The sequence below is a fragment of the Panthera pardus genome, unplaced genomic scaffold, assembly GCF_024362965.1.
Source record: "Panthera pardus isolate Hobbes unplaced genomic scaffold, ASM2436296v1 HiC_scaffold_21, whole genome shotgun sequence".
In the NCBI taxonomy this organism is placed as follows: domain Eukaryota; kingdom Metazoa; phylum Chordata; class Mammalia; order Carnivora; family Felidae; genus Panthera; species Panthera pardus.
Window position 1 is genome coordinate 38,430,630 of NW_026526777.1, and position 27,669 is coordinate 38,458,298.

The 27,669-nt window shown below is 41.0% G+C and overlaps 2 protein-coding genes across 3 annotated transcripts in view; one reads left to right on the forward strand and one right to left on the reverse strand.

Annotated features, from left to right (window-relative positions):
• SPATA45 (spermatogenesis associated 45) overlaps window positions 1-15,192 on the reverse strand; it is a 33,921-nt gene extending 18,729 nt beyond the window's left edge. The window contains exons 1-2 of one of the 2 annotated variants that reach the window (XR_008424628.1): window positions 15,019-15,192; window positions 10,518-10,683 (exon numbers count right to left, since the gene is read on the reverse strand). The gene's annotated coding sequence lies outside the window, so the exon portion shown is untranslated. Of the gene's footprint in view, window positions 1-10,517; window positions 10,684-10,829; window positions 10,933-15,018 lie in introns of those variants that run through there. The other variant, XR_002074914.2, reaches the window with a different exon arrangement.
• Window positions 15,193-15,297: 105 nt separating this feature from the next.
• The window catches only part of FLVCR1 (FLVCR heme transporter 1), a 36,903-nt gene continuing 24,531 nt past the window's right edge, over window positions 15,298-27,669 (forward strand). The window contains exons 1-3 of the mRNA XM_019428727.2: window positions 15,298-16,150; window positions 21,294-21,438; window positions 27,048-27,188. Coding sequence (XP_019284272.1) covers window positions 15,413-16,150; window positions 21,294-21,438; window positions 27,048-27,188 — 1,024 coding nt within the window. The 5' untranslated portion in view covers window positions 15,298-15,412. The remainder of the gene's footprint in view (window positions 16,151-21,293; window positions 21,439-27,047; window positions 27,189-27,669) is intronic.

A 27,669-nucleotide genomic window follows, 5' to 3' on the forward strand; every position in this document is an offset into this window, starting at 1 on the left:
GCTTGTGAGTTCGAGCCCCACATCAGGCTCTGTGCTGACGGCTCGGAACCTGGAGCCTGCTTTGAGTTCTGTGTCTCCCTCTCTCTGCCTCTCTCCTGCTCATGCACACACACACTCTCTCTCTCAGAAAATAAACATTAAAAAAAATTTTTTTAAAAGTAGCTGTCTCCATTATTATGCTTAGTGGTTGCCCTCACCAACAGAGCAGGTGGATTTGTTATTTAACATCCGGGAGAAAATTTCCCACTAAAGCAGAAATTAAAAGATTGCTATGTTCCAGGGCTTCTGGATTTAATGCAGTTTGTCTTTGAAAAGTATGTACAGAACATTCAACAAAGGCTTTTATGTGCTCAAAGAAGAGCTAAGTCCATAGTTCATAGTACTATGTAGAGTGCTCAAAGGAGAGCTCAAAGAAGAGCTATTATGTGCTCAAAGAACAACTAAGTACATAGTTCAACCTCAGACCAATTTACTCTGAGGGGGAACACCTCGAACATTGCTCCTATGAAGCCTTAGATATCAGCCTCCAACTGAACTGTTTCCTGGTCATGTGCAGGAGGGGCTGGGAATAGCTAGGGCCATCTGTTTCCTTAGTGAGGGCAGTATTCTCCAGGGGACCATCTAGCTTGTCTCATAACCATCATATTGATGTGAAAATGTTGGGGATTATAGCCAATGACCAAGATAGAATTTTTGAGACATCTTCAATGTGAGAAGGTGGTTTTATTAAAACATGGGGACAGGATGGTGGGCAGAAAGAGCTGCACTGGGGTTGTGACGGGTGACTGATTATACCAGGGGGTTAGGGAAAATGTAAGTCTCTAAGGAATTTTGGAAGCAAGGTTTCCAGGACCTCGAGGGGGCTAGCTATGGTTAGGAAAGGGCCATTTATTACTGTCTAATAAAACCTTAGTTATGAGACCCTTTAGATATCTTTCAGGGGGCCATATGCTTAGAGTATAATTGCCAACATATATCTTGGGGGGTAGAGATAAAGGCATTTCAAAAAGAGTTTTTACACGTTTAAGTAGACTTACAGGATCCTGGGGGGTTGGCTAAGAGTGCCTTTTGCCCTCAGCGAAGTGTCATCATCCAGGCAGCTGACTTCCTAGAGGAAGGTCACTTTGCCTGTCTCAAGGACTTGTCAGTGGACTGTAAATTGTAAGGAAATTTAATTGTTTTCTTTTGCCTTTCTTTCCCACATCAATATAATCATGGGTGGGAAGAACAGTCCTTAATAGCCAGTCTAGGCCCGTGTGAGTGGGGTTGTAAATAGCCACTAATCTTTCTAATTTTTCTGTAAATTTGGTAGGATCCTCCCAGAGCATAGGTTAAGGGGTTTTATTTTTATTTTTTTAATGTTTTTTAAAAATTTATTTTGAGAGAGAGAGAGAGCAGGGGAGGGATATAAAGAGAGGGAGAGAGAGAGAGAACACCGAGCAGGCTCTTCATTTTTCAGCACAGAGCCCGACGTGGGGCTTGATCTCAGGAACCGTGAGATCATGACCTGAGCCGAAATCAAGAGTTGGAAGCTTAACTGCCTGAGCCACCCAGGTGCTCCTAGGGGCTTTATAATTTAAAAGATCTGCTGCTGTCCTGGGGACATGAATTCTTTGCCAGGATACATCCACAAAGGACATGGCACAGGAATGCCTGCAACTGGCAGAACTTGATTACAGAGCCCTAGAAAGTGGGAGGAGTCGAATAATAAGAGCAAAGCCCTGTTGCTCTTCCTGGGTGCTTTTGCTCAGTTCACTTGCTGACATTCAGTATTTACCTAAGTAAGTTGTTTTCCCTAGGATTAGAGGTCAGGCAGAAGTGCTCTGCAAATATTGTCAGGAAAGGGAAATTGTAACAGGCAGCTGGTTGTTAAAATGTTTTTTTTCCTGGGGAAGTTGGGAGTTTTAGGATTCAAGGAGATGGGGCTGGGCTTTGAGAAGGGGAGTTTATTTTATTTTATTTTATTTAAAAAAAATTTTTTAATGTTTATTTTTGAAACAGAGAGAGACAGAGCATGAACGGGGGAGGGTCAGAGGGAGAGGGAGACACAGAATCCGAAGAAGGCTCCAGGCTCTGAGCTGTCAGCAAAGAGCCTGACGCGGGGCTCGAACTCACAGACCATGAGATCATGACCTGAGCCGAAGTCAGAAGCTCAACCAACTGAGCCACCCAGGTGCCCCAGAGAAGGGGAGTTTAGACCAAGGGTCCAGATCCAAAACTTTGCTTTCACAGTCTATCTTTGCAAATGAACTCTCTAGATCTTTGTGAGAGCTGCATATTTTACACTGTCTTGTGGAATGCCTCTTGTGTCCTTGGTTAAGGCATAAGAAGGCTTAAGCTTGACTCACTACTGAGATGAATAGATCCTACTCATCAGTGGCCAGACAACAGATCTTCTAAATTAGAAAAACTACTGTATTTGAAAAATTTTAGAGAGCTCTCATCCTAAAGAATTGTCTTATTAAAATTAAAAAGTAGATACAAAAGAATGTAACAGCAAACCTCAGAGAATCCTTTTTCCAAGATGAAAAAACAGAAATTAGTCCTTAGACCAAAAATTAAACCTCCGCATCCAACATAAGTTCTTCCTTCTTAAGATCCAAACAATTAAACAGACCATCTTCTGGCACACCTGTTTATTTTATGTCTAAGAGCTGTGGTCCTGGAAACTGTAGGTATCTAAAAAGTAGGAAAAAAATAGTAAAATCTTACTAAGCTTGTTTTGTGTCCTGGGAGCTTGGCTTGGCTTTCTGCCTGCCTGGGACATGCTGGCTGTCAGTTCTTTCTTTTGGCTATCTTTGAGAATGATTCTGGATCTTGAGAAGGTAATAATCTTTGCACCCTCTTTGAAGACCCTTTGAAGGGTCCATAAAGTTGTTTAATACTGCCAGAAACATTTAGTATCCATCCCAGCTAAAAATTGACAGGATATTTAAAAAAAAAACATTTTTTAAGTAGCTATATGGTTAAAAATTGATCAGAAAGTGGAAGCTGATAGTCAAAGCCTGATAGGAATTTTTTTTTTAGGTCTCCTCCCCATGCTAAAATAAAACTATATACCCTGTTAAATAACAAAAATTCAACTGAGGACATTTTAATGGTCTAATTGGCTTTATTAGTTGATTCATGAATTGGGTAGCATCCTACCTAGGAAGTAGAGGGGAGCTCCAACGGGCTACAGAAAAGCACAGGTTTTTAAAGGTAGACAGAAAATGGAAAAAAGAAAATTATTTGCAAAGAATCCATTGTTTCAGGCAAAGTTACCTTCTTAAAGGGAATGGGAAGGGCCCATGAGTAAATTTCCTAGTGCTGACCAGGAACTTTTCATGTTGACTACGTAAAGCTTGCACTCCTGGGGGGTTGAAACTGCAGTAAGGTTAGGTACTAAGCCTTTGGGTTACGGAATTGAGACCTTAACCTAATTGATGCCATTTTGGGCCTGTGGTTTTCTTTTTAACAATTTCCCCCTCTTTTGATCAAGCTCTCTGCTGTCAGCACAGAGCCCGCTTGGGATCCTCTGTCCCACTCTCTCTTTCTCAAAAATATATAAACGTTTTTTTTAAATGCAGCTCTAGAGGCAATGCAAAGTCTATCTATTGCTTTCACCAATCCTAAAACTTCCCCCATTTTTCTCATAAGGCTTGTAAATTATTGACCTTAAAAAACCAAAGTTCTTACATTCTTTCTCTGTCCTTTCGAGATATAAATCTTACGTTTGTTGCCTTTGCAATATAAACACCCCAGGGGGTATCTAAAACAATGGCCACACTTGCCTAAGACTAAACGGGGTAGGAGCAGGAAAAATGACCTTTTAAAAAATACAAAGTGCTCCACAGCTTCCATAAGATTACTTGTCAAGAGCAAATACAAATCATGTGCCTTCTCCACAAATACTACTGGTAAAAAGCTTTAGCCATCCAAGTAGATAAACTTAACTTATATACTAGTGAGTTTTATATTGCTATACTTGATTCGTAGCTAACAATTTTTAATGGAAAGCTATAAAAACTCTGTTTTCTACATTACAAATATGGTGTTTTTCTACCTCCAGATGGTATTACCAGAATTAACTTGTAAAAAGAGCACTATATAACTGGCTTAAAATTAAGCACTTATAACTCGAGCAGTTCTAAATCTCAAAAATATAGTAGAAACTAAGCTAAGTGTTTTTCAGGTTCATGTGATCTAGGAAATTTTTCAGTTAATAAAAGCAAAGTTTAAATTTGTTGGTTTAATAAATATAAGAAATACAGATGGCCAATAGACACATGAAGAGATGTGCAACATCACTCATCACCAGGGAAATGCAAATCAAAGCTCTAAGGACATACCACCTCACACCTGTCAGAATGGCTAACATCAAAAACAAGAAACAACAGGGGCGCCTGGGTGGCTCGGTCGGTTAAGCGTCCGACTTCGGCTCAGGCCATGATCTTGTGGTTCGTGAGTTCAAGCCCCACGTCGGGCTCTGTGCTGACAGCTCAGAGCCTGGAGCCTGCTTCAGATTCTGTGTCTCCCTCTCTCTCTCGGACCCTCCCCCGTTCGTGCTCTGTCTCTCTCTGTCTCAAAAAAAAATAATAAACGTTAAAAAAACAAAACAAAACAAGAAACAACAAATGTTGGTGGGGATGTGGAGAAAATGGACTCCTCATGCACTGTTGGTGGGAACACAAACTGATGTAGCTACTGTGGAAAACAGTATGGAAGTTTGTCAAAAAATTAAAAATAGAACACTATATGATCCAGGAATCACACTACTGGGTGTGTACCCAAAGAAAATGAAAACACTAACTCAAAAAAATATATGCACCCCTATGTTTTTTGCAATATTATTGACAACAGCCAAGATATGGAAGCGGCCCAAGTGTCTATCCATAGATGAATGGATAAAGAAGATGTGATATATATGTAACATATACAATGGACTATTACATAACATATAATATATGAATGGAATATTCCTCAGCCATAAAAGGAATGAGACCTTGCCATTTGCCACGACATGGATGGACCTAGAGGGTATAACACTAAGTGAAATAAGTCAGTCAGAGAAAGACAAATATCATATTTCATTCATATGTGTAATTTAAGAAACAAAACAAGTGAACAAATAAAGGAAAAAAGAGACAAAAAACCACAGACCCTTAACTACAGAGAAGAAACTGGTGGTTACCAGAGGGGAGATCAATAGGGGGATGAGTGAAACAGGTGAAGGGGATTAAGAGTATACTTATTGTGATGAGCACTGAGTAAAGCATAGAATTGTTGACTCAGGGTGCCTGGGTAGCTCAGCCAGTTAAGCCTCTGACTCTGGCTCAGGTCATGATCTCACAGTTTGTGGGTTTGAGCCCCACATCAGGCTTTGTGCTGACAGCTCAGAGCCTGGAACCTGCTTCAGATTCTGTCTCCATCTCTCTCTGTCCCTCCCCCACTCATGCTCTGTCTCTCTCAAAAATAAATAAACATTAAAAGAATTGTTGACTCACTATATTGTACTCTTGAAACTAGTATTACATATGTTACTTACATTTCAATTTAAAAAAGAGAAAAAATGTATGATACAGATGCTGAAAAAAATAAGTCTTTAGAGTTATCAGCATTAAGTATGATACTTTTCCACCTTGGTTTACTAAAAGTCAAACAAGCTCATGTTATCTTTGTTACCAAAATTGTCAGCCAAAATAACTAACTAACTAACTAACTAACTAACTAACTAACTAACTTAAGATGGTGGCTAACTGCTTTAATGTTTCATAAATTTTTCATGAGTAATCTTGGTATGATTATTTTTTTTAAATGTTTTACTTATTTTTGAGACAGAGACAGAGCATGAGCAGGGGAGGGGCAGAGAGAGAGGGAGACACAGAATCTGAAGCAGGCTCCAGGCTCTGAGCTGTCAGCACAGAGCCTGACGCGAGGCTCGAACTCATGGACCATGAGATCATGACCTGAGCTGAAGTCAGAAGCTTAACCAACTGAGCCACCCAGGCGCCCCTCTCGGTATGATTATTAATAAATGAATTAAATAGATGTAAATATGCATCAAACTGGGTAAATTTCTGGAACTAATGAAAAAACTGAATTCAAGCCGAACAAGAATTAATTATACGGTACCAAGTGAACTGATGAGGATGATTTTAATTTTATGACTTTTTGTTTAAAATATAGTTGGTTCTTTAATCTTCTGTTTTATAGATAGAAGGAAGCCTTTCCTCTTAAGCTATGACTTATAGCAATTTGATAAATTATACCTTTGTAACCAGAATTGAAATATCTTTTTCTCCCTATCTGATCTCTCCAGAATTCAGAAACTCTCAGTGATATTCTTATATTTTCATGGCAATATAGTTATTTGCCCAAGTTCAATAAGAATCTGCTCTCCTTGTAACATGACACAGTTGGAAGATGGTTATATTACAAAGGCTTTGACTGGAATGTCATATTTGAAAGAGACATGCATAGATTTAGGTGTGACCAGACTGCTTTAAGGAACTAAGGTTGACTTTATGGAGTCAATAAAACTCCTTGGAAATATCAGCGTGGTACCTTCCTTGCAGGATTCCTAACAGCCTTACCAGTTGAGTATGGAAGGTCACTTCCTGGCAGGTACAAGCCTCTCAGGATATTCGGGGGACCCCAAGAAGAGAGTAACTAATCCAAATCTATAGGTATTACAAAGTTTGATTGCAAGTATTTGGTTTGACTTCTTCACCCTGAGAAGCTGTTAAAAGTAGATTCCTTATGAAAAAGTTCCAGCAAGCAAACCGAAAGGAGCATATATAATCAATCATCACTCCTGCTGTATTTATATAATCAAGCCAAGCTTATTGAAAGTAGATTTATTTTGCAAACAAATTAGTCTTAGCTTTGCTATCTTTGGTAGAAATCACAGTATTTATAAAGAAAAATTATGTTTCAATAACATACCTTTGTGGATATTAGAAGCTAATACTATTCATCGTAAATTGGACTGGATCCTAAACTCTTCTAGCTATAAATCTTCAAACTATCATTTCCAATTTTTCCCTACCATTGTCTTTAAATCATTAAGAACTAAAACTGCCCTTTTTCCAAAGCCATGCAAACTAAAGTTGGACAACTTGGTATATAAAATTCAGAGAAATCACCACAAGAGCTCATGTGTGGACGATCCTTGTTGACTATTACTATGGGTGCCACTCAGAAAAATCACAGAGACACTCAAACTGCAAACTAGGAAAGTCTATCAGATTGCTACTATCTGCCCTCAGTCCATCTAGAAATACTTCAAATCTAACATCTAGAAATCTCAAGTGGCTACCCTCAGAACTCAGAAACTTGTTTACAACTTGTTCCAATCATTAACCATTATTTTTCTTTTGTTTCCACAGAAATGCCTCTGATTAAATACCTGATTGTTTGCATAATATAGGCCTAACTTTGGTAGCCTACCTGAAAGATGGCCTTCTGAAATGAATTTAACTGAACTGACCTGTAGTCAGGACTGAGTCTAGTTCGATGAGACTAAACAATCTACTGGCTCAACTTCTGGATGATGAAATTTCTTGAGGAAATTTCAAAGGCAGGACTGTGGAGGAGCAAAATGTGCCACCCCAAAATGTGTTTCTCTGGCTCAACAAGGAGGAATTTGTGTACTCATGGGGGGAAAATGTTGCTTCTATGAATAAAATCTGTTAAAATATTAGTATTTTTCAGCAAATAAACTAATTTTACCCATTATATGAGACTGACCTATTCCCAGAGTAGGAGACTGATCTAACGGGGTGTGGGGTAACGTGCTTCAATCTGTTCTTTTCTGTTTGTTCATCCTCATTTTCACCTGCATTGTGTTCTCCTTTTATGGATCTCTTGCCACTCAGTTACTAACTCTCCACAGCCACCAGCTCAACTTAAAAAAAAAATGTTTGTTTATTTATTGAGAGAGAGAGAGAGAGAGAGAGGAAGGGACAGAGAAAGGAGAGAGACCAAGAAGGCACCAAGCTCAGCACGGAGCCGAAGATGGGGCTCAATCTCATGAGATCTCGCTATGAGATCATGACCTGAGCCGAAATCAAGAGTCGGACGCTTACCTGGCTGAGCCACCCAGGCGCCCCATCAACTTTTAATACGTGAAACATCTAAGGAAGTGTCAGAGGAAGAAACTGCTGAGGTTTAGGACAGGCCACCCCAGGATGTGCTGCTTTGGCATGGGGATTATTTTGAGTTAAAAACAATGAAGGCCCGAAAGGCTCAGGAAGAACCTAAGACCTTTCCCCTGTCAATCTTACAAATAAAATTGCCAGTTACTTTATTTGGGAATAGCAGAGGAATTGCAATTCAGGACAGGCAAACTATGGTGAACATAGGCGAGTCCAAAGAGACAAAGGGAAGGTCAGCTTTTAGTAGGTTTTAGAAGAAAATGGCAGAGGGTTGTTTTGAACAAAAGTTCGTTGGAGGAGCACCTGGATGGGTCAGTTGCTTAAGCGTCTGACTTCAGCTTAGGTCATGATCTCTTGGTTCGTGGGTTCAAGCCCCACGTAGGGTTCTGTGCTGACAGCTTGGAGCCTGCTTGGGATTCTCTCTCTCTCCTCCTCTCTTTCTCTGCCCCTCCCCCACTTGCATTTTTTCTCTCTGTCTCTCAAAATAAATAAATAAACAACAAAAAAAAGAGTTCATTGGAGAAGAACAAGAGTTTGGGGTTGTGGAAATTTCTCACCAGCTGTAAGCAGTGATTAGTGCTTTGTTGCTGGGGCTGGGAGGGAAATTCCTTCTTTTTCTTAAAAGCAAGAGATAAATACCTCTGTGAAAAATGTCCTCCCTTGTCAAGAGAATTCTTGTCTTCCTTCTCCCTGCTGCAAGGAGGGGTACAGGTGCGAGAGCTCCCCTGTCAGGGCTTTGAGACTCCATTTGAAATGAGGTTTCCTTTACTCATTCTTACACCTCAAACTTCCTAGAATAATTTAGATAGGGGACCTGCTCCAGGAAGGGAGCTATCACCACAGACAACTAACTACATTATAATATGAACTAGGTGTGGTAGGCGGGGGGAGGGGGGGAGCTAGCCAAGTCAGTTTGCTAAAATTCCTCTTTGGGTCTCATTGTTTCTGTAAGGCCCAGAAAACATCTGTTCACCAGACGTGCACCCGGTTTCACCTCCCTCTGAATCACTTCCTTTCTTTTGAAGTACCAGACCCTTACTCCCTTCTCCTTAGTTCAGGATGACATATATACCTCATTTTGCCTGTCTTTGGAATCTCTTATGTTTTGGATTCCCTGTGCGTATGTAATTAAACTTGCTTTCTCCTATTAATCTGACTTACATTGTTTTAATTATTTAACCAGCCAAAATAGCTAAGAGGGTGAGGGGGGAAATTTCCCCCTTCCTGACAGCTACTCACTCACTTCAGACATTACCAAGGTCTCATTTCGTTCCTACTCTAAGGTTGTAGGATACAACACCAGGCATGCACAGTCATGGCCAAATATGTAAAACTGAATTTAAAGTGTGTTTAGTTACGTTTCAGAGGGAGACAGGCCTGGTTTAACCTCTGATATAATTTCATTTTTAAAATTTTGCAATAATGGGGCTGGCCATTTTCCTAATACTAGTCACTGCCACCTAAAAACATTTGTTGAGTTAGATACCAGTGACTCTGTATGAAATGAACTGCTCTCCGGGAGTAAAAAATTTCCTGTACCCTTCAAGCTTCTTTTATCTGGTCTAAGGGTTAAGTTAACATGAGGCAGATTAACAGAAGAGGGAAAAAAAACCCCAAAAACCCCAAAATTTAATTATGTGCACACCCAGGCCCAATAATGAAATTCAGACCTAAGGCAATGACAAGGCAGGCAGTTTTTAAACTTTTTCATCAAAGAGACAATAAACTTGTGAGGAGTAGACAGGAAAAAGAAAACTTATGTTCAGGAGCTTCAATTAGTAAGAAATTCTAAACAGCATGTGGGCTGAGGTAGTAAATTAGTCAAAAGTAACAGAGTTTGTTTATATGGCCTTCTTGGCTTTAAATTCCCTGTTTCTGCTGATAAGGATTCCCTATCTCTCTACCTCCTGGCACAGGGAGGGTGCCTTCCACATGGGAGATTTATTTCCCCTTTTCGCAGGACAGAGTTAGGTCAGAGTGTCCTTGCACTGGCTGTTTCTTCAGCAGCTTTAATGCAAAGTCATCAGGAAGCCATGGTGGCCCCTTTTGGGGTGACCTGCCCTGGGCCCCTACATTGCCAACTAAAGAAATTGTTTAGGTACTGAGGGTGTTATAATAAGATATAAAATCCAGTCCCCAGCTTCAAGATGCTCAAATCTAGATAAGGGATAAAATATGCAAAGGAAAAGCTAAGTAACCACCAGGAAATGTTCAGTGAGTAGCTCCAAAGGTGTTACTAGTCAGAAGAGGATGACATCTCTAGGGGCTCCAATCATGGAGACAGACTAACAAAGGAGGTAGGAATGGAACTGACCTGGGTACCCATAAAGGATGGGTAGGATTTGGCTAAGTTAAGGGAAGATGGAGAGCATTTCTTACCAGATCAGGAGGCAGACTGCAAGATAAACACAAACATGGCATACTAGAGTCACTGAGTGGCCCGATACGGTGTGATTTCTTCTCTGCTGTGCCAATCCTTCTCTGCTGTTGGTTTTGTCCCCAGTCTGCATACTCAGCCACATCCAGCTACTTCTGTGATCCAGACCTAAGGCAGAGGTGGCAGGGAGGGCGGGATGGATATTAGCAACCTCCCAAGCCTGGAGATCAGGAATTAGTCTTGCTAATATATACCTACTACCATGCTAATGTGTTTTAGTGATTTATAATAAGAACAATAGATTTGGTCTTCACCCCAAAGTGTCTGGCACAGAACTTCTCAAATCTTGGGACTTTCCTGTGCTGATTTCTTTGTCATGTTAAGGAAGTGACTTTTGGAAAGAACCTAGGGATGGGGTCTGGTTGCCAAGGGAACCAACCTAGTGACTAAAGGGTTGGAACTTTTAGTCCCCTCCCCCTTCCATTTGGTTTCTCTGTAAGAACCCAACTGGCATCATGGGCCAAAAGGAACCAAGACAAAAATACACAGAAGGGAAAATCCTGGGATTCTTCTCTATGAATGTTTTACACACACACACACACACACACACACACACACACACACACAATGCCTCAAGGGGAAAAAAAGGTACATGATAGGAGGATTCAGGTTTCCAGCCTCTTCCACCCCTCCTTTCCCAACTTAATCTTTCCACAGACTACAATAGCATAAATTCAGCCACTCGGGTGGATAGAGCACGGTAATGGTGATGTAAACTGAAGGTAAGGCTGCTGAAATCTACCCGCTTCCTCATGAAACATAGTGGATTTTACATCTAATAGCCTTGTTCTGGTTTGCATCTTAACCTCTTAGACTGCAGGAGACCTTTGCTCAGGAACAGCCACATCACTCTTGATAGCATCTTGGACCTTGGTTCCTGGATGCCATTCACATCTCAGATTGCTCAACTGCTACTTATTCAAATCTCTCTCAGACTTGGCATTCCACACGCATAATGTAGCTCAATCTCCTCTTGACTCCCAGCCAAGTGATGCTCCCAATACTGTCCTCTCTGGCAGAGAGTAAGGTTTATGCTGTTATTCATCCAAATTTATGATACAAAGTATGATTCATGCCTAACTGGTTAATAAGTATTCAGAGAGAGGAGGCAAGGTTAAGAGACTGGGCTGATACTACAAAGAGATACTGCTGAGTTTTCCCTTTTCTGTAGTCCATTCTTTACTTACGGAACTTTGTTGAACTAAGCATATGAATTTTGTCTAATCCTTTCTTTGGAAGTATTTTACTTTTCATAAGTCATAGAAACCGAGAGTCAGAAGAAATCTTAGATCTCATATAGTTCAATTTTCTATGGAATTCAGGAATCCTATCCACAGCACACCTCGTCCAATACAGGTACCATCTGTTGTCTAGATATGTCGCATAGTGGCCCATTCAACTGTTGACCACCTCTAATAAGAAATCTACCACTTGTTAGGCCAAGAGTAGTTGGTATACTCCATTGTGTGCTGCCCTTTCAGGGCATTCTCAGAGCACCCTCCGGGGAGGAGCTCTACAATTAGGAATTCAGTCTGAGAGAGGCTGGAGGAACTCCAGGGCAATCCAAGCAGGCTTCAATAGGCAAGATGGGATCAAATCTAAGATAACATGAGAACAAGATATAACTCTGAGGAAAGACATGAGTTGATAATAATGGCTTTGGGTAACATTTCCTGGGTATAGTACTGATTACTATAGATCAGAGGTCAGGCACTATTTAAGCACTTCATATTTATCAGCCATTTATTTCTCACAACAATTTCATGAATATTGTCTTCATATTCCAGTTGCAGAAACTGAGGTACGCTGTAACTAGTCCAAAGTCATGCAGCTGAAAGAGCTAGAATTTGAATCCAGGCCAATGGGATCTGGAGCCTGGACCCTAACCACTATATAAACTACCTTAATAACTGTAACTAAGAATGCCTAAACCATGTGCCAGCCATCATTCCCTCATTTATTCCTCATAATAACAATCCTATGAAGCATATGCTATCATAAAACAGCTAAGTAACTTGCCCAAGGGTGTGCAGTTAGTGAGTACTGACGTTGGGATTCAAATCCAGGTAGGCTGGCTCTAGATCTGCTTTTCTCCACTCCTCTAAACCCTCTTGATGCGACGCTCCATGTAGATGGTGACAGGGTCAGATACAGAGCTTTGCCACGGGCAGGGAAGGCAAATGACAAAGTGGGCAAGAGCAGAATAGGTGCCAGGTGGTAACAATGTGGAGGGAAATTAGATACTGACTGTGATCCGGGATGCCCAGAGGACTCTCAACACAGTCCTTCTTGCCAAGGACATAGAGAAGCCAAATCATCTCTAAATAGAAAAAGCCTATATACAATCAGAAAGAATGCCCCCTTACAGAAGTACATTCAGGAAGCTGCCTCCGTGCAGAGAAGGAAGTTACTGTTCCAATCTGGCAGAAGACAAGCTCCAACACACACTGGATAATGGGGAAATGAGGCCTAATATAATCTGCCATTTTCTGGTTTCAGGAAGGGGGTGGGACATTTGCAGATATCTGAATGTTTACTGTGAACATCGGGAATGAAGGTATGACTGGGACAAGTAAAGAAAGGTCCATTTAAAATTCTACCCGTTGGATTCCCTTTCTAAACAGCTTTGCCATGAGCTATTTAGAAACTTTCATGGTACATGAAGGTATTTAAAAAATGCCTCTGAGTATTGAATAATAAGTCGTGCGGAATGTTAAGCAGTGAAATTTGTTTTTTGTTTTTTCCAGAAATCCATAAAATAAACTTCTTAATTAAGACTGAAGTCCTTTGGAGTCCATATTTGGTTATTTGTTTGTTCATTCAGAGAACACAGCTCTATAATTTGAAATATTATCTAAATCAATGTTTAGAAAATCATATTTGCAGGGAAATTTGCAATTCTAAAAAACAGGTTCATTTACAAAGCAAGTAATTATTTAAAATATTAAATAGTAATTCGATGCTTGTTAGCTGCAGTCATTCAGGAAATAGCAATACATTTTCAGACTTGCCCTCATGGAGCTTACCTTCTAGTGGGGAGGGAGAAAATAACCAGAAAAAAAAAAGTAAAATATAGGACATTTTAGACAGTGGTAAGCTCTAAGAAGAAAAATTAAGTAGGGAAGAGGACAGAGGAGGATGAGGGGGAGGAGGAAGAGGAGGAGGAGGGTGGTGACATGTGGCAATTTATATAGCATGGCCAAAAATGATATTAAAATGCACACAGTATTTCTTAAAGTTTAGGATTACATAGTATTTCTTTTTTTTTATAATTTTTTAAATGTTTTTATTTATTTTTGACAGAAGGACAGAACATGAGCAGGGGAAGGGGCAGAGAGAGAGGGAGACACAGAATCCAAAGTGGGCACTGGGCTGTCAGCACAGAGCCCAACGCGGGGCTTGAACTCACAGACAGAGAGATCATGACCTGAGCTGAAGTCAGATGCTCAACCGACTGAGCCACCCAGGCGCCTCAGGATTACACAGTATTTCACCTGTACTGAGAGGTAATCTGATGTATATCTGAGGCATAGATCTGATATACACCACCAAAATAACGTTAAGAGGCAAGAGAAGATGTCCAGGGTTTTAGGCTTCTAGATAGCAGCACCTTTCAAGATTAAACCCATAGTGAGACACCTCGGATTTAAATTTCACTTTAATAATGAATATTTGGAGTCTTTCTATTTGTTTTATTGCAAAATTAGTTTCCTAAACTAGCAGCAGGGCTAACATTTTCTCTAGAAGACTCTCAAGGCTAGGAACGTGTGCTCTTGAGAGCAGGAACTATGTTTCTTTTTTGTTTTTAATTCCCCAGGGCACCACAGTGTCTGGAACATACCGTTCAAAACAAGTTCGGTACCTGGAACCCACTGAACCCACTGAATGTGCATGTCCAGTAAGTGCTAACTACAGGAGGTGGTCCAAGGGAGAATGCCGAGTCACGAGGTCTGCTCAGGCACAGCACCTGCCACCAGCCTCAGTCATCAGCAGGCTGTGTGTGTGTGTGTGTGTGGTGGTTTGCGCGGGGGGGGGGGGGGGGGGGGGCGGTTCCAACTTCACAAGGGCAGATTTCTGACGAAATCTCTTACTTGGATTGAAACCCTTTCTGGTGTTTTCCCTCTGCCGAGGTGGCACGAACATCTGAAACGTGGTCCTGTCTGCTCTAAAGGAAGGGTCCGATCTTGACAGCTGTGCTGGGGCGAGGCCAAATTCGTCCTCTGACTGTGGACCTGGCCGTAGGGGAGCCCCTCTTCGTCTGCCTCTTTGTCTCCGGCGTTTCTGCCTACCCCTTGCTCCCAGTCCCGAGTGGCCGAGTTGCCCAGGCCGCCTCTCACCCTCCCGCCCACCCTTTGCACCTCCTCCCCACCTCCTTCCTCCCTCTCCCCAGTCTGTTACTCGGGGTTACAGCATCCTTCCGGGGAGGAGGACGCCCAGCCTTACCTTCCAGCCCCGCCTTCCGGCTTTCCTCCGGGCAAATTTGCTCCCGCCTCCTCCCTCACGGAAGCTCCCCGATTGGCTTACGCGCCGGGAGGAGGCTCCCACTGATTGGTCAGTAGCCGTCACCCGCGGTGACATGACGTTGTTGGGGCGGGGCCTGGTGCAGGGTGCCTCGGGCCTGGAGGCGCTCGAGTACATCTGCTTCGCCTGCTGACTCCGACTGCTCGGGCTGAGGTTCGCGGCTCACACTCGGGCTCACTCTGCCGGGGAAAGGGTCGCATGAGCGGTGGGCCAAGGGGTTGGGGTTGGGGTGCAGGGAGGGCCTCGGGTCCTGGGCCCGGGGTGCGGAGGGGGGAGGAGGGCCGGGGCTCGAGGCGGCGCGGGGGACCCCAGGGACATGGTGAAGCTGAACGATGAGGAGGGGGCAGCGATGGCACCCGGGCACCAGCCCACGAATGGATACCTCCTGGTGCCGGGAGGCGAGCCTCCCGGAAAGGTGAGCGCCGAGCTGCAGAACGGGCCCAAAGCCGGCTGCCTGACCCTGAATGGAGTGTCTCGGGACAGCCTCGCTGCCGCGGCGGAAGCCCTATGCAGGCCGCAGACTCCGTTGGCTCCAGAGGAGGAGACCCAGACTCGGCTGCTGCCCACGAGCCCCGGGGAAGAGACCCCGGGGACCGAGGGCTCCCCGGCGCCCCAGACCGCGCTGTCTGCGCGGCGCTTTGTGGTGCTCCTGATCTTCAGCCTGTACTCGCTGGTGAACGCCTTTCAGTGGATCCAGTACAGTGTCATCAGCAACGTCTTCGAGGGCTTCTACGGCGTCTCCTCCCTGCACATTGACTGGCTGTCCATGGTGTACATGCTGGCCTACGTGCCCCTCATCTTCCCGGCCACGTGGCTGCTGGACACCAGAGGCCTACGGCTCACCGCCTTGCTGGGCTCAGGCCTCAACTGCCTGGGCGCCTGGGTCAAGTGCGCCAGCGTGCAGCAGCATCTCTTCTGGGTCACCATGCTGGGCCAGTGCCTCTGCTCCGTGGCCCAGGTGTTCATTCTCGGCTTGCCCTCCCGCATCGCCTCAGTGTGGTTTGGGCCCAAGGAGGTATCCACGGCTTGTGCCACCGCCGTGCTAGGCAATCAGGTAAGGACTAGGGTGATAGATGAAAATCGGATCCTGAAAGAACAACATAAAGTACTAGGCTGTATGAGCTGAGCATATGGATGGACCCTCAGGAGGCAGTTGTGTATAAATGAAGGAAAGGAGATGTGTAGTCATAAGATAGGAGGCAGTCTTGGATTAAAGAGGACGTTCAATTTATTTGTAAGGACAGAACTTTGAAAAGCGGTTTAAAGTGACCGCCTTATCATCTTGCTTTGAGAATGACCTATAAAATAATGAACTGAACTGGCCCATATAACCCTAACATCATAGAAAACTTGTCAGCGTAGTAAGGAATGAGACTTAGGCAGCGGGCAGTGTAGTAAGGAATGAGACTCACCCCCAGTGTTTTCTTTGTAAAAGGAAGGTGTTGGATTCTGGGAAGTTTGTTCTCATTTTGAGTGAGCAGCTCCTGTTTTATTTTCATTCATTCATTCATTCATTCATTCATTCATTTTAAAAGTTTATTTATCTTTTTTAGTAATCTCTACACCCAACGGGGGCCGGAACTCATGACTCCGAGATCGAGAGTTGCATGCTCTTCCCACAAAGCCAGCCAGGCGCCCCTCCTGTTTAATTTTATATATTAGCAGTCAGCAGAGTGCCTGGCACATGACACTTATAAATGACAGCTAAATAAATGTTCTGGTGGTAAAGACCTCACAACATTCCTGAATCCACTTAGCGATTGTTAACAGTAAGAAAATGCAAGACAGATCACAGATCATGGAACCCGTTGTAAAAGGGTGGCTTATTTTGTCAATTGTTCCTTAAAGTGCTTCCTAGTCCTTCTAACACAATAGGTTCAAATTCCAGCAGCATTCCAGTAGCATTACTAAGTGGAATGGTGTGTGTGTGTGTGTGTTGTAGTTGAAGACTGTTTCTTTTATTGTTAATACATTTTGCAAGTGGAGTTCTGTGATACTTTCTGTACATTGTATTGAGTGTTCATTCAGCTTGAGTAGAACGTAGTTAAAAGTCTGTAAACCAAGAACTTCACGCAGTAAGATTTAGCTAAAAATCTATAAAAAGACTAGCTCTACATGCTTCCTACTTTTTCTTTATTTTCTTTGTCTAAAAGTACAGAAGAAAGGGTAGCTTGAACTGTAGTTGTTGTGTATTCAAAATAATTTATATAACTGATATTTTAGTTGATTGCTTTCATGTGTTTAGATAGGAACTGTTTTCTTAAAGTATTTTTCATTTACAAAATTATATTCAATATTAATACTTCATTGAGCATGACAGAAATATTAACTCCATATCTATGGATTATCTGTTTATAAACAATAAATGGAAATGTTTTCCCATAGGCAGATTTTCCCTCTAACATTTAGCACACCTCTGCCTTCTTCCTATAAGGAAGGTGTTCTCGTCCCTCCTGTGGCTCTAGTAGCTGTGAACTTGCTCATGGCCCCCATCTTCAGCCTAAATTGTGGAGTGATCATTCATAATAATATTCAACATTATTGAATAAGAACCTGGCACCATGCTAAGTATTTTACATGCATTGTGTCCTTGAATTTAATAATGTTAAGGTAGGAACCATTAGTCTCACCATTTTATAGATAAAGAAACTGAGACTTGAAGGGGTAAAATTATTTTCCAAAAGTCACACAGCTAATTGGTGGCAGCATTTATACCTAAGTCCATCTGATTCCAGCATCCTAACTTTTCATTCTCCCATCTCTACTGCCAGGTCTGTAACCTGAGAGACCCTTCAAAAAAAAAAATCCTTATTTATTTATTTTTGAGAGAGAGAGCACAAGTAGGGGAGGGGCGGAGAGAGAGAGGGAGACACAGAATCCTAAGCATGCTCCAGGCTCTGAGCTGTTGGCACAAAGCCCGATGCAGGGCTTGAACTCATGAGCTGTGAGATCATGACCTGAGCCAAAATCGGATGCTTAAACTAGTCTAAGGTGCCCCTTGAGAGACTCTTTTTATTTTGTATTTTTATTTAAAAAAAAAAAATTAAGTTTATTTATTTATTTTTGAGAGTGGGGGCAGAGAGAGAGGGAGAGAGCAAGAATCCCAAGCAGGCTCCGCACTGTCAGCACAGAGCCCGATGTGGGGCTCGAACTCACAAACCGGGAGATCATGACCTGAGCCAAAAACAGGAGTCGGACACTTAACCGACCAAGCCCCCCAGGCACCCCAAGAGACCCTTTTTAAAACATAGATCAGGGGTGCCTGGGCGGCTCAGTCGGTTGGGCATCTGACTTTGGCTCAGGTCATGATCTTGTGGTTTGTAGGTTCAAGCCCCACACCTGGCTCTGTGCTGATACCTCAGAGTCTGGAGCCTGCTTCGGATTCTGTGTCTCCCTCTCTCTCTGTGCTCCAACCCCTCTCGTGCTCTGTCTCTCTCTGTCTCTCAAAGATGAATAAATGTTAAAAAAAAAAAAATTAAAAAAAAAGAACATAGATCAGATCCTGTCATTGCTCTGCTTTGAACTTGCCAGTGATTTCCCATAATACCTAAAATCTAAACTCTACTCGAAAATGTCTTCTTCTGTTCCTTAAACAACACTAATTTTGGATTTTGTGTAAGGGCCTTTGCAGAAACATTCTCTCTGCCTGGAATGTTCTTCCTCTTAAGGTCACATTATTACATCCTTACTCTCACTTAACTTTCAGTTTAAATTCATTTTAAATATCATTTAGTGGCGTTTCTTGAAGATCCCCTTTAGAGTTGCCCAGTCACTCATTACATCATTATACTGTCTCCATATAGCGCTTATCACATCTGATATATTTATATGTTTATGTATTCATTGTTATTATTCATTTCCCAAACCCGCCATTAGATTCTAAGTGTCATGAAAATAGGCGTGTGGTCTGAACGCATACAGTTGTATCTCCAGCCTTTAATGCAGTTCCTGGCACATTGTCGATTTTCTATAAAATTTTGTTGAATAAATGAATGAGCTTCAGACTCATATAGATACTGTGGGGCCGAATATTTCCATATGATTCCACCCATCAAAATTTACCTTGTCTTTTAGTTCATTTCTCTTCCCTTCTACTGCTACTGTCTTAGCTTTGGCCACCTGCAGCCCTTACCTAGAGCTTGCTGACTGATTTTCCTATCTGCAACCCTTGCTCTTTTCCTGCTACTCTGCACATTTATCCCCTGTGGTCTTCATAACGTGCACATCTGTTCAGGGTACTCCCTTGCCCTCTGCAGTGGCTTCCTTTGCCTTTAGGATAAAATTCAAGCTCTGTAATGTGACAATGTGAGACCCTCCGGATCTGCCTCCTGCCAGCTCCTCTGCTTCGCCTCTGCACACCCACCATTCCTCACATCCACATTCCGTCACTGCTCTGAGGGGAATTGTCCACAACTTGCAGCCTCTCACAAGGTCATGGTCTTTTCCTTCCTCTGTACATGATGGCCCCTTGGCTGGGAACACTCCGGTTTCACTTGGCTAATTCCAATTTCTTCTTCAGATCTTAGCTCCTGCAGAAATCTTTCCTGAACCCCAAGTATATACAAGGTGCTCCTTCAAAGTAGTGTCTTAGCTAGAGTGTATACCCCAGCTTGTATACCCAAACTGTATACCCCAGTTTGCCTGGGATGGTCCAGGTATACAGTTGTTCATTAGGCTAATTACTCATGTAGTCCCTTTCACTCTGAATAGTGTTCTTGTTCAGATGATAGATCACATGATCATCCAGGTTTAGCACCCTCTACCTCTCCATCACTGTACTTACCACATTCTATTGTAATTGTTTAATGTCTCTATCGAGCTTTTTGTAAGGGAGCAAATGAAGTATTTGGTGACTATTAGTGTCTGCCTCAGGTGCCTTTTGGAAACCTGTCTTCGGCCCTTCCTCCTCACCTTCATCCCTGAAAGAATCTATCTTTCTCTATTGAGCTCCCTTAATACTTTGATTTTATTTGTTTTATTGTGATTATCATATTCAACCTTACGTTTTTCTTACTGAAGTGAAATTCACATTACATAAAATTAACCATCTTAAATTATAGCTCAGTGGTATTTAGTACATTCCTAGTGTTGTATAACCATCACCTCCCTCTAGTTCCAAAACATTTTTATCTCCCCTCAAAGAAGACCCAATACCCACTTAGCAGTCACTCCTCCCTCCCTGCTGCTTCTTTCCCCTGGTAACCACTAATTTGCTTTTTCTCTCTATAGATTCACCTGTCCTAGACATAGCATGTAAATGGAATCATACAATATGTGACCTTTTATTTCTGGCTTCTTTCACTTAGGATGTTTTCAAAGTTCATCCATATTGTAGCATATATTAGTACTTCATTCTTTTTATGGCCAAATAATCTTTCACTGTATGGACATACCACATTTTGTTTATCCATTCATCTGCTGATAGACATATGGGTTGTTTCCACCTTCTGACTATTGCAGTAGGGTGCTATGAATATTCATGTATAATATTTGATATTTGTTTGAATACCTGTTTTCAGTTTTTTCCACACTGGCGGCACTATTTTACAATCCTACTAACAGTGTACAAGGGTTGTAATTTTTCCATGTCTTGCCAATGTTTGTTATTTTCCAATTTTTTGTTTGTTTGTTTATTACAGCCATCCTTGTGGGTAAGAAATGGTATCTCGTTATGGTGTTGATTTGCATTTCCCTACTAATTAACTTACGTTGAACATTTTTCTTCCCATGTTTTGAACATTTATATAGATCTTCTTTGGAAAAATGTGTATTCAAGTCCTTTGCCCATTTTTGAATTGGTTATCTGCCTTTTTGTTGTCGAGTTGTGAGAGTTCTCTATGTATTCTGGATAGTAGACCCTTCTTAGGTATACGATTTGCAAATATTTTCTCCCATTCTATACATCATCTTTTCTCAGCCTTATGCTGCATATTCTTATTCCCCTTTTTGATTGTAAGCATCTAACGGGTAAGGACTGTACCTTATACATCTTTACAGCAGACTCATTCAGATAGTAGGAGTTTGTTGAATAGGAAAGACGTTTGTCAGCACTTACCCTTTAACATTAGAACATGGTGCTTTAGGGTTTACACCTTACACCTCAAATACTGGGTGTCTTCTCTATGTTGTAATAATTGCCAGTTTGTCCTTTTTTTCTCTTATACTAATGGCTATTAACAGGGTTATTTATTTTACAGCTTGGAGCTGCCATTGGCTTTTTGCTGCCACCAGTTTTAGTGCCCAACACGCAGAATAACACAGATCTTCTGGCCTGTAATATCAGCACCATGTTTTATGGAACATCATCTGTTGCCACGTTTTTATGTTTTTTAACAGTAATTGGTGAGTGAATTTTTTCCCCTATTGCTTAAATAGATAAATGCATGACAAACACATGAAAATAAAAATAGCTAACCCTCAACATTTTTATGCTAATATCTCCAGTGCCATTTGCTTGTTTCATTCTTGCTGTTGCCCTTGTTCAGATAACGAATGCTACAACCCTAGGGATATGTTATGGTCGGCTACATCTATTTAAATATTGTAAAGGTTGAACACTAATTCATCTAATTTACCTCCCTACTAACTTTTCTTCCCTGATGACTGTTGTTGCAAACATATTAGCTGCCTCTTTGCATACTCCTCTACGTGTTCTGCATCTTATGCTAACATAGCCAGGAACAAGTTCTTCTCATGCTTTAAATGACGCAAATAGGCTACAACTTTTTTTTTTTTTTAACAATAAATCCCTCCAAGGATCCCCATTTTAACAATTAACTGGATCTGAAAATGTTGACCGGTGCACGATCCTGGGCAGCAGCAAGCTGTTCAGCAGAATCTCAGACCGGCAACTGTCTGCTTGTTAGGCCACTCCAGCAAAGCCCTGCTGCCTCCAGTCGTCACTGAGTCCTCTCGTCTGGGCCTGTCTCTTGAAGCAGTCAGTCAAAATCAGCTGCAAGCAGCCATCAGCAGTTTGGAAGAAGGTTTGGGAAGGTCTGCTTTTTAAAATTTATTTTTATTTTTTTTAATTAAACTTTTAAATTTTAATTTAATATTTTTTAGAGAGAGAGAGGGAAAGAGAATGAGCAGGGGAGTGGCAGAGAGAGAGAGAGAGAGAGAGAGAGAGAGAGAGGGAGAGAGAGAGAGAGAGAGAGGGAGAGAGAATCCCAAGCAGGCTCCACACTCAGCATGGAGCAATGCGGGGCTTGATCCCACGACCCTTGGATCATGACCTGAGCCGAAATCAAGAGTCAATGCTTAACCGGCTGAGCCACCCAGGTGCTCCTAAAGTTTATTTTTAATGGGAAACAATTTTGATTTCAGGCAAAAGGATAGGCTTTTTAAGTAATATGTTTGCTAATATAACTATAATATTGCCCTTTGGGCACTCAGTATTGTTTAAGACTCAGTATGTCTTAAATTGATTTGAAGAAGAAAGCAACTTTAAAGTAAAAAGGCCATCTTTTAATCATTAACATTTACATCAAGTTGCATTATAGCTGGAGTTTAAAAATTTATAGATTAATTTTTACCACGGCTATAATAGTAATGAAAAATTCAAATTTTGTGATCTCCAGATATGAAATCTTTAGTTTTCAAAGAAATGTAGGCTGAAGACAGTTTTGATAGAGACTGCCTCTATAGGTGAACTGCCCATATATTTAATCTCCCAAAGATAATGAAGAAAATACTCTCTTGGTAGCATATAAAGTATGCTGACACGTCCCACCTACTTACGGTTGGTTTTTATGTTTCAATTAGGGAGTGACACATTTGCCCTGTACAGACTACTGAAAAAGGACAAATTATCCCTGTACTATTTTAGCAATTTAACAAAGATATAAACAAAATCTACAGTTGGCCCTCCAACAACATGGGTTTGAACTTCACAGGCCCACTTATACATGGGTTTTTTACAGTCCTGTAAATGTATTTTCTCTTCCTTATGATTTTCTTAGTAACATTTTCTTTTCTCTAGCTTGCTTTATTTTAAGAATACCAGGGGTGCCTGGGTGGCTCAGCTGGTTGAGCGTCCAGCTCTTGATGTTGGCTCAGGTCATGATCTCGTGGTCGTGCGATGGAGCCTTACATCGGGCTCTGCACTGAGCATGGAGCCTTCTTGGAACTCTCTCTCTCCCTCTGCCCCTCTCCCCTACTTGTTCTCTGGTCAACAGTAGGCTATTAGTTATTAAGTTTGGGGGGAGTCAGAAGTCATTCATGAATTTTCAACTGTGTAGGGGATTGGTGCCCCAAACCCCCACATTGTTCGGGGTTAACTGTTTATTTTTTAAAAGCAAACTCTTAAGTCTACTTTTCTGGTAGCTGTATTTGATTTGCTAAATGAAATGTAGTTTATATACATTGTGCATAAATAGATCCTCTGTTAGCACTAGGGATTATTAAAAATGTAAAACCCTCTTTACTTTGATTGCTTGTGTTATCTTCACATCAGTTCTGGTTTTCCTTTTTCTATTGTCTTCAGTTGCTTGTCTCTTCGGAAGAAGTGAGAGAACAGGTTCTATATGTGATATCTATACATGTGAAATTATGTGTATGATGCATATATGTTTAAGCATATCTATATGAGATGCTACAAAGATAAGATACCTATTTGTCAAGGAAGGGGACAAAAAGGCAATAATAATAGGTGTGACCGTTGACATAGCACCCTGTGTTATTTGAGAAATTAAGAGACCTATTCATGTACATTATTGCTTATTTATGTACTCATGGTCTGAATAGACAGTGGAAATGGAGCAGGGAAAAAAGGACTCACTGTCAAATTTTGCTTGGTGACCTGTAATCTTAATGCTATGATGCCAAGCATAGTATAAAAGCAAGATAATTTACAGTTGTGACCTGAAAGTCTCAGGTTGAAATTGTGATATTTAAACAAAAAATGTACTTGTTTTTCTTATTCCCAAATATTTGTGATTGAGGGAGATATGGGCTATTTTTAAAATCCCTACTCAAATGTCCTTAATCACTAAGGGACAGTCCTACTTCCCTCGAAATTCTACCCATAAATACTTTGGAAGCCCAACCAAATCTGGCAAAGTAATTTGGCTTTGCTGATGCTTTTCAGCAACGTGTCGTATACTAAATTGGTATTCAGCAGTCTTTCAAAAATGCTATCTTGAGGCTTCATGCCATGTAACCCTCCTGCCTTCTTCCCTCATGGAACTTACATGTGAATGTAATCCGTCTAGCATTTCTAGGAATTAACCCAAGCCTTCCACTGAATTGCACACTAATACCTCATTCTTCACACCCCACATGATTATACCCTCTGACACGTGGTTGTTTGGTAAGTACTGAACATGTTTAAAGGCACGTTACATGCTGTATCCTTCAGTCTTCACAGCCGTATGAGGACGGTAGTATTATCATTCCCATTTTATAGATGAGGAAAGTGAGGCACAGAACGTAAGTGAATTTAACCTATCCATGGTCACAGTAAATACTGAAGGTGAAATTTGCACCCAGGTACCCTAAGTCCATATTTAAAATGTTATGTATAAAAATAGGTCATTTTAATTTTTATTTAGTTTTGTTTTTGCTCCACTTCAAATTGCTCTTGTATAAGTGGTGATGCTGTTGTATTTGAAAGCTGTTCTTGTGCAGCACAGCAGTAAACTATATCACTTCACTCAAGTGTGCATGTTAAAATGCTTACCATCCTGATTCACTAACATGAGTGAATGAGAGAAACCAAAAGTAATGGCAATCAGCATATTTAATGTTACGGCACTTAAACACATGAATAAAGAACATGTTTGCGTAATTTTACTTTTGATTCTTATGTTCAGGATATTTATATATAGGCTGCTATTGTAAACTTTTAACAGAAATATGTTTCACCCAGGCTATGAGAATTTCAAGCCCTGAGATAAAGCCTCTGACTTCTTAAAAATAAATATTCCTCAAAAAGACGATGTATTTTGTGTAGCATTCAATAATTACAAAATTAGTTTGCAAATGTCACATAATCCTCATAACAGCTTGTTGTTATTTCCATTTTATGAATGAGAAATCTATAGTTGAGAGACAGGAATTGACTTCTTCAGAGTTATACAAAATATGAGGCAGAGCCAGTATTCAAACCTTTACATGTCTTATAATAAGTTAATATGTGTAATGTCTGCTTGAATCAAACAAGGACAAATAATGAAATCAAAAGGTAATGTTATTACCTAATTCCAAAAAGTAGAAGTACTCCTAAACACAATAGATATGCTTATTCATCATGGGAGAAAAAGTTTGAATGTGGTACCCCCCAAATCCTTTGGCTACTTTGGAGAATAACTGCTTTAATAGTTTATTACTATCACTATTATTTATTATTATTATTAATTAGTATTATTATTATTATGTAAGCTCTGTGCCCAGTGTGGGGCTTGAACTCACGACCCTAAGATCAAGAGTCGCATGTTCTACCAACTGAGCCAGCCAGGTGCCCCGATAGTTAATCATTTTATTGGCTCACGCTTTTGGTGGGAGAAGAAAGTAGAAGACTATTGCTTTTTAGTTTTCAAGGGAGAAAGAAAAGCCATATTTCATCATTTGAAAGAATCAGTGCCAAGTGAACAGGGGCAGAGACCCTGTTTTCTGTTCCTCTGTTTCCTTTTCTTCGTATAGAATTAAACCTGACTTTAGCGTATTGTGTAGCTAATACAGGCCTGATTTTATCCAACAGGGCAGTTAATTACCTGAAACTAAACGATAACACGTGTATTCAGGAAATAAATTTAGTAGCGTTGAAGATTAATAAGAATTGTTTTCATTTTGAATTGGAGTTCAAAGCTGAGCCTTTTATACTTACTTTACCAGAGTAAATAAAAACCTAAGTAAGAGGCTTAAGACTCACTCAATCCCCATGACTCCCTTGTAAGCATGGTTTTTACATTCTGAAGCTTTGTTTTACAACTGTGTGAGTTGTATATTACCAATATTAATGAAAAGAGATATCTCCTATCTTAACTAGGACACAAAGAGACTTTCAGGAAAGGACAACAGACGCCCTCCACAGTGCAAGGAGCAGATAGGGTGAACGGAAGAGGAGGGATTGCAACAATTTAAACATTTTATGTCTACCAGTCCAGTCCTCCGATGTAAGCATATTAACCAGTGAATATTCATGAGTATGTCTCCTCTTGAATTAGTTGTGACACCTGTAAAAATAGAAGTCTGTTTTAGTTTGATAAGTTTTCAGTATATCATAATTAACTGATGTTTTGGTGAGCTCTGCTGCCATGAATCCACCTGGACCTGTTTCAATTCTAGAGGTGTAATTAGATCAGTTGATAAATTTCATATCAAAACTTAAAAGGAAATAGTTAACTAACTCAAGATAATCTTCTAAGAGTTCAATAACAGGGGTACCTGGGTGGCTCAGTCGGTTAAGCGGCCAACTTCGACTCAGGTCACGATCCTGCGGTCCGTGAGTTCGAGCCCCGCGTCGGGCTCTGTGCTGACAGCTCAGAGCCTGGAGCCTGCTTCAGATTCTGTCTCCCTCGCTCTCTGCCCCTCCCCCGTTCAGGCTCTATCTCTCTCTGTCTCAAAAATAAATAAATGTTAAAAAAAAAAAAAAGTTCAATAAACACATTGGTTTGCTTATTTCTGATGTTACCTCCAATTACAAATTGAACTAAATTTAGAAATGGAATTGTTGACTACCTACTATAATAAAAATTAATCTTGCTTAACTGAAAATGGAATAATCAGTGGGCAAGGTTGTGGCGTGTTATTGATGGTTTTGCAGTTAAGTCATGTGAACTGGCCAAATCTCTGAGTTGTAGTCAGTTTCGGGGGACCAGGAGGACGTGCCTCACTTAAAAATCAATGAAACTGAAAGCCTCACTGTAAGACTCTCACTACCTCTTTAAATTTAAACCGATTGAGTCCACTCACTAAATACGTGTATTTAATTTCCTTTTCATGTCTGTTTCCAGCATTCAAAGAAAAGCCTCAGTATCCACCAAGTCAGGCTCAAGCAGCTCTTCAAAACAGCCCCCCTGCTGAGTACTCCTATAAGAAATCAATAAGGAACCTATTTAGAAACGTTCCCTTTGTCCTTCTATTGATCACTTATGGTAAGTGGTTTTCTTTTATTTTCTGCGACGTCTCTGTAAACCTTTGAGCACTGTAGATTATTTTCACTTGATCTAGTGGTTTGAGCTTTAATGAGCTAGGTTTGTTAACTGTAAAAATAATGACGGCACAGTCATAAATTTTGAACTAAAAGTGAAAACTTCAGGATGGATTTTCTTACACGTTTTTAAAACAAAAACAAGTAATAGATCTCAAATAGACAAATTCTGTCAACCTTTTTGAGTTTTCACAGAGTATTTTAAGTCCTTTATAAATTACCGTAAGCTTATGGGAAATGTCACCAACAGCTCCCTTCTCTGACCCTGTGCAAACTGGCGTCTGTTTGGACCTACTCAGTCAGGACTAGACACTAATGCGATCACCTTAGCCAGTTCTAACTTGAAAAAGAATTCTCACCCTTCTAGATATTTCAGGACAGCTGACAGATACTCCTCTGACACTGTGGCCTTGACTGCAGGCACC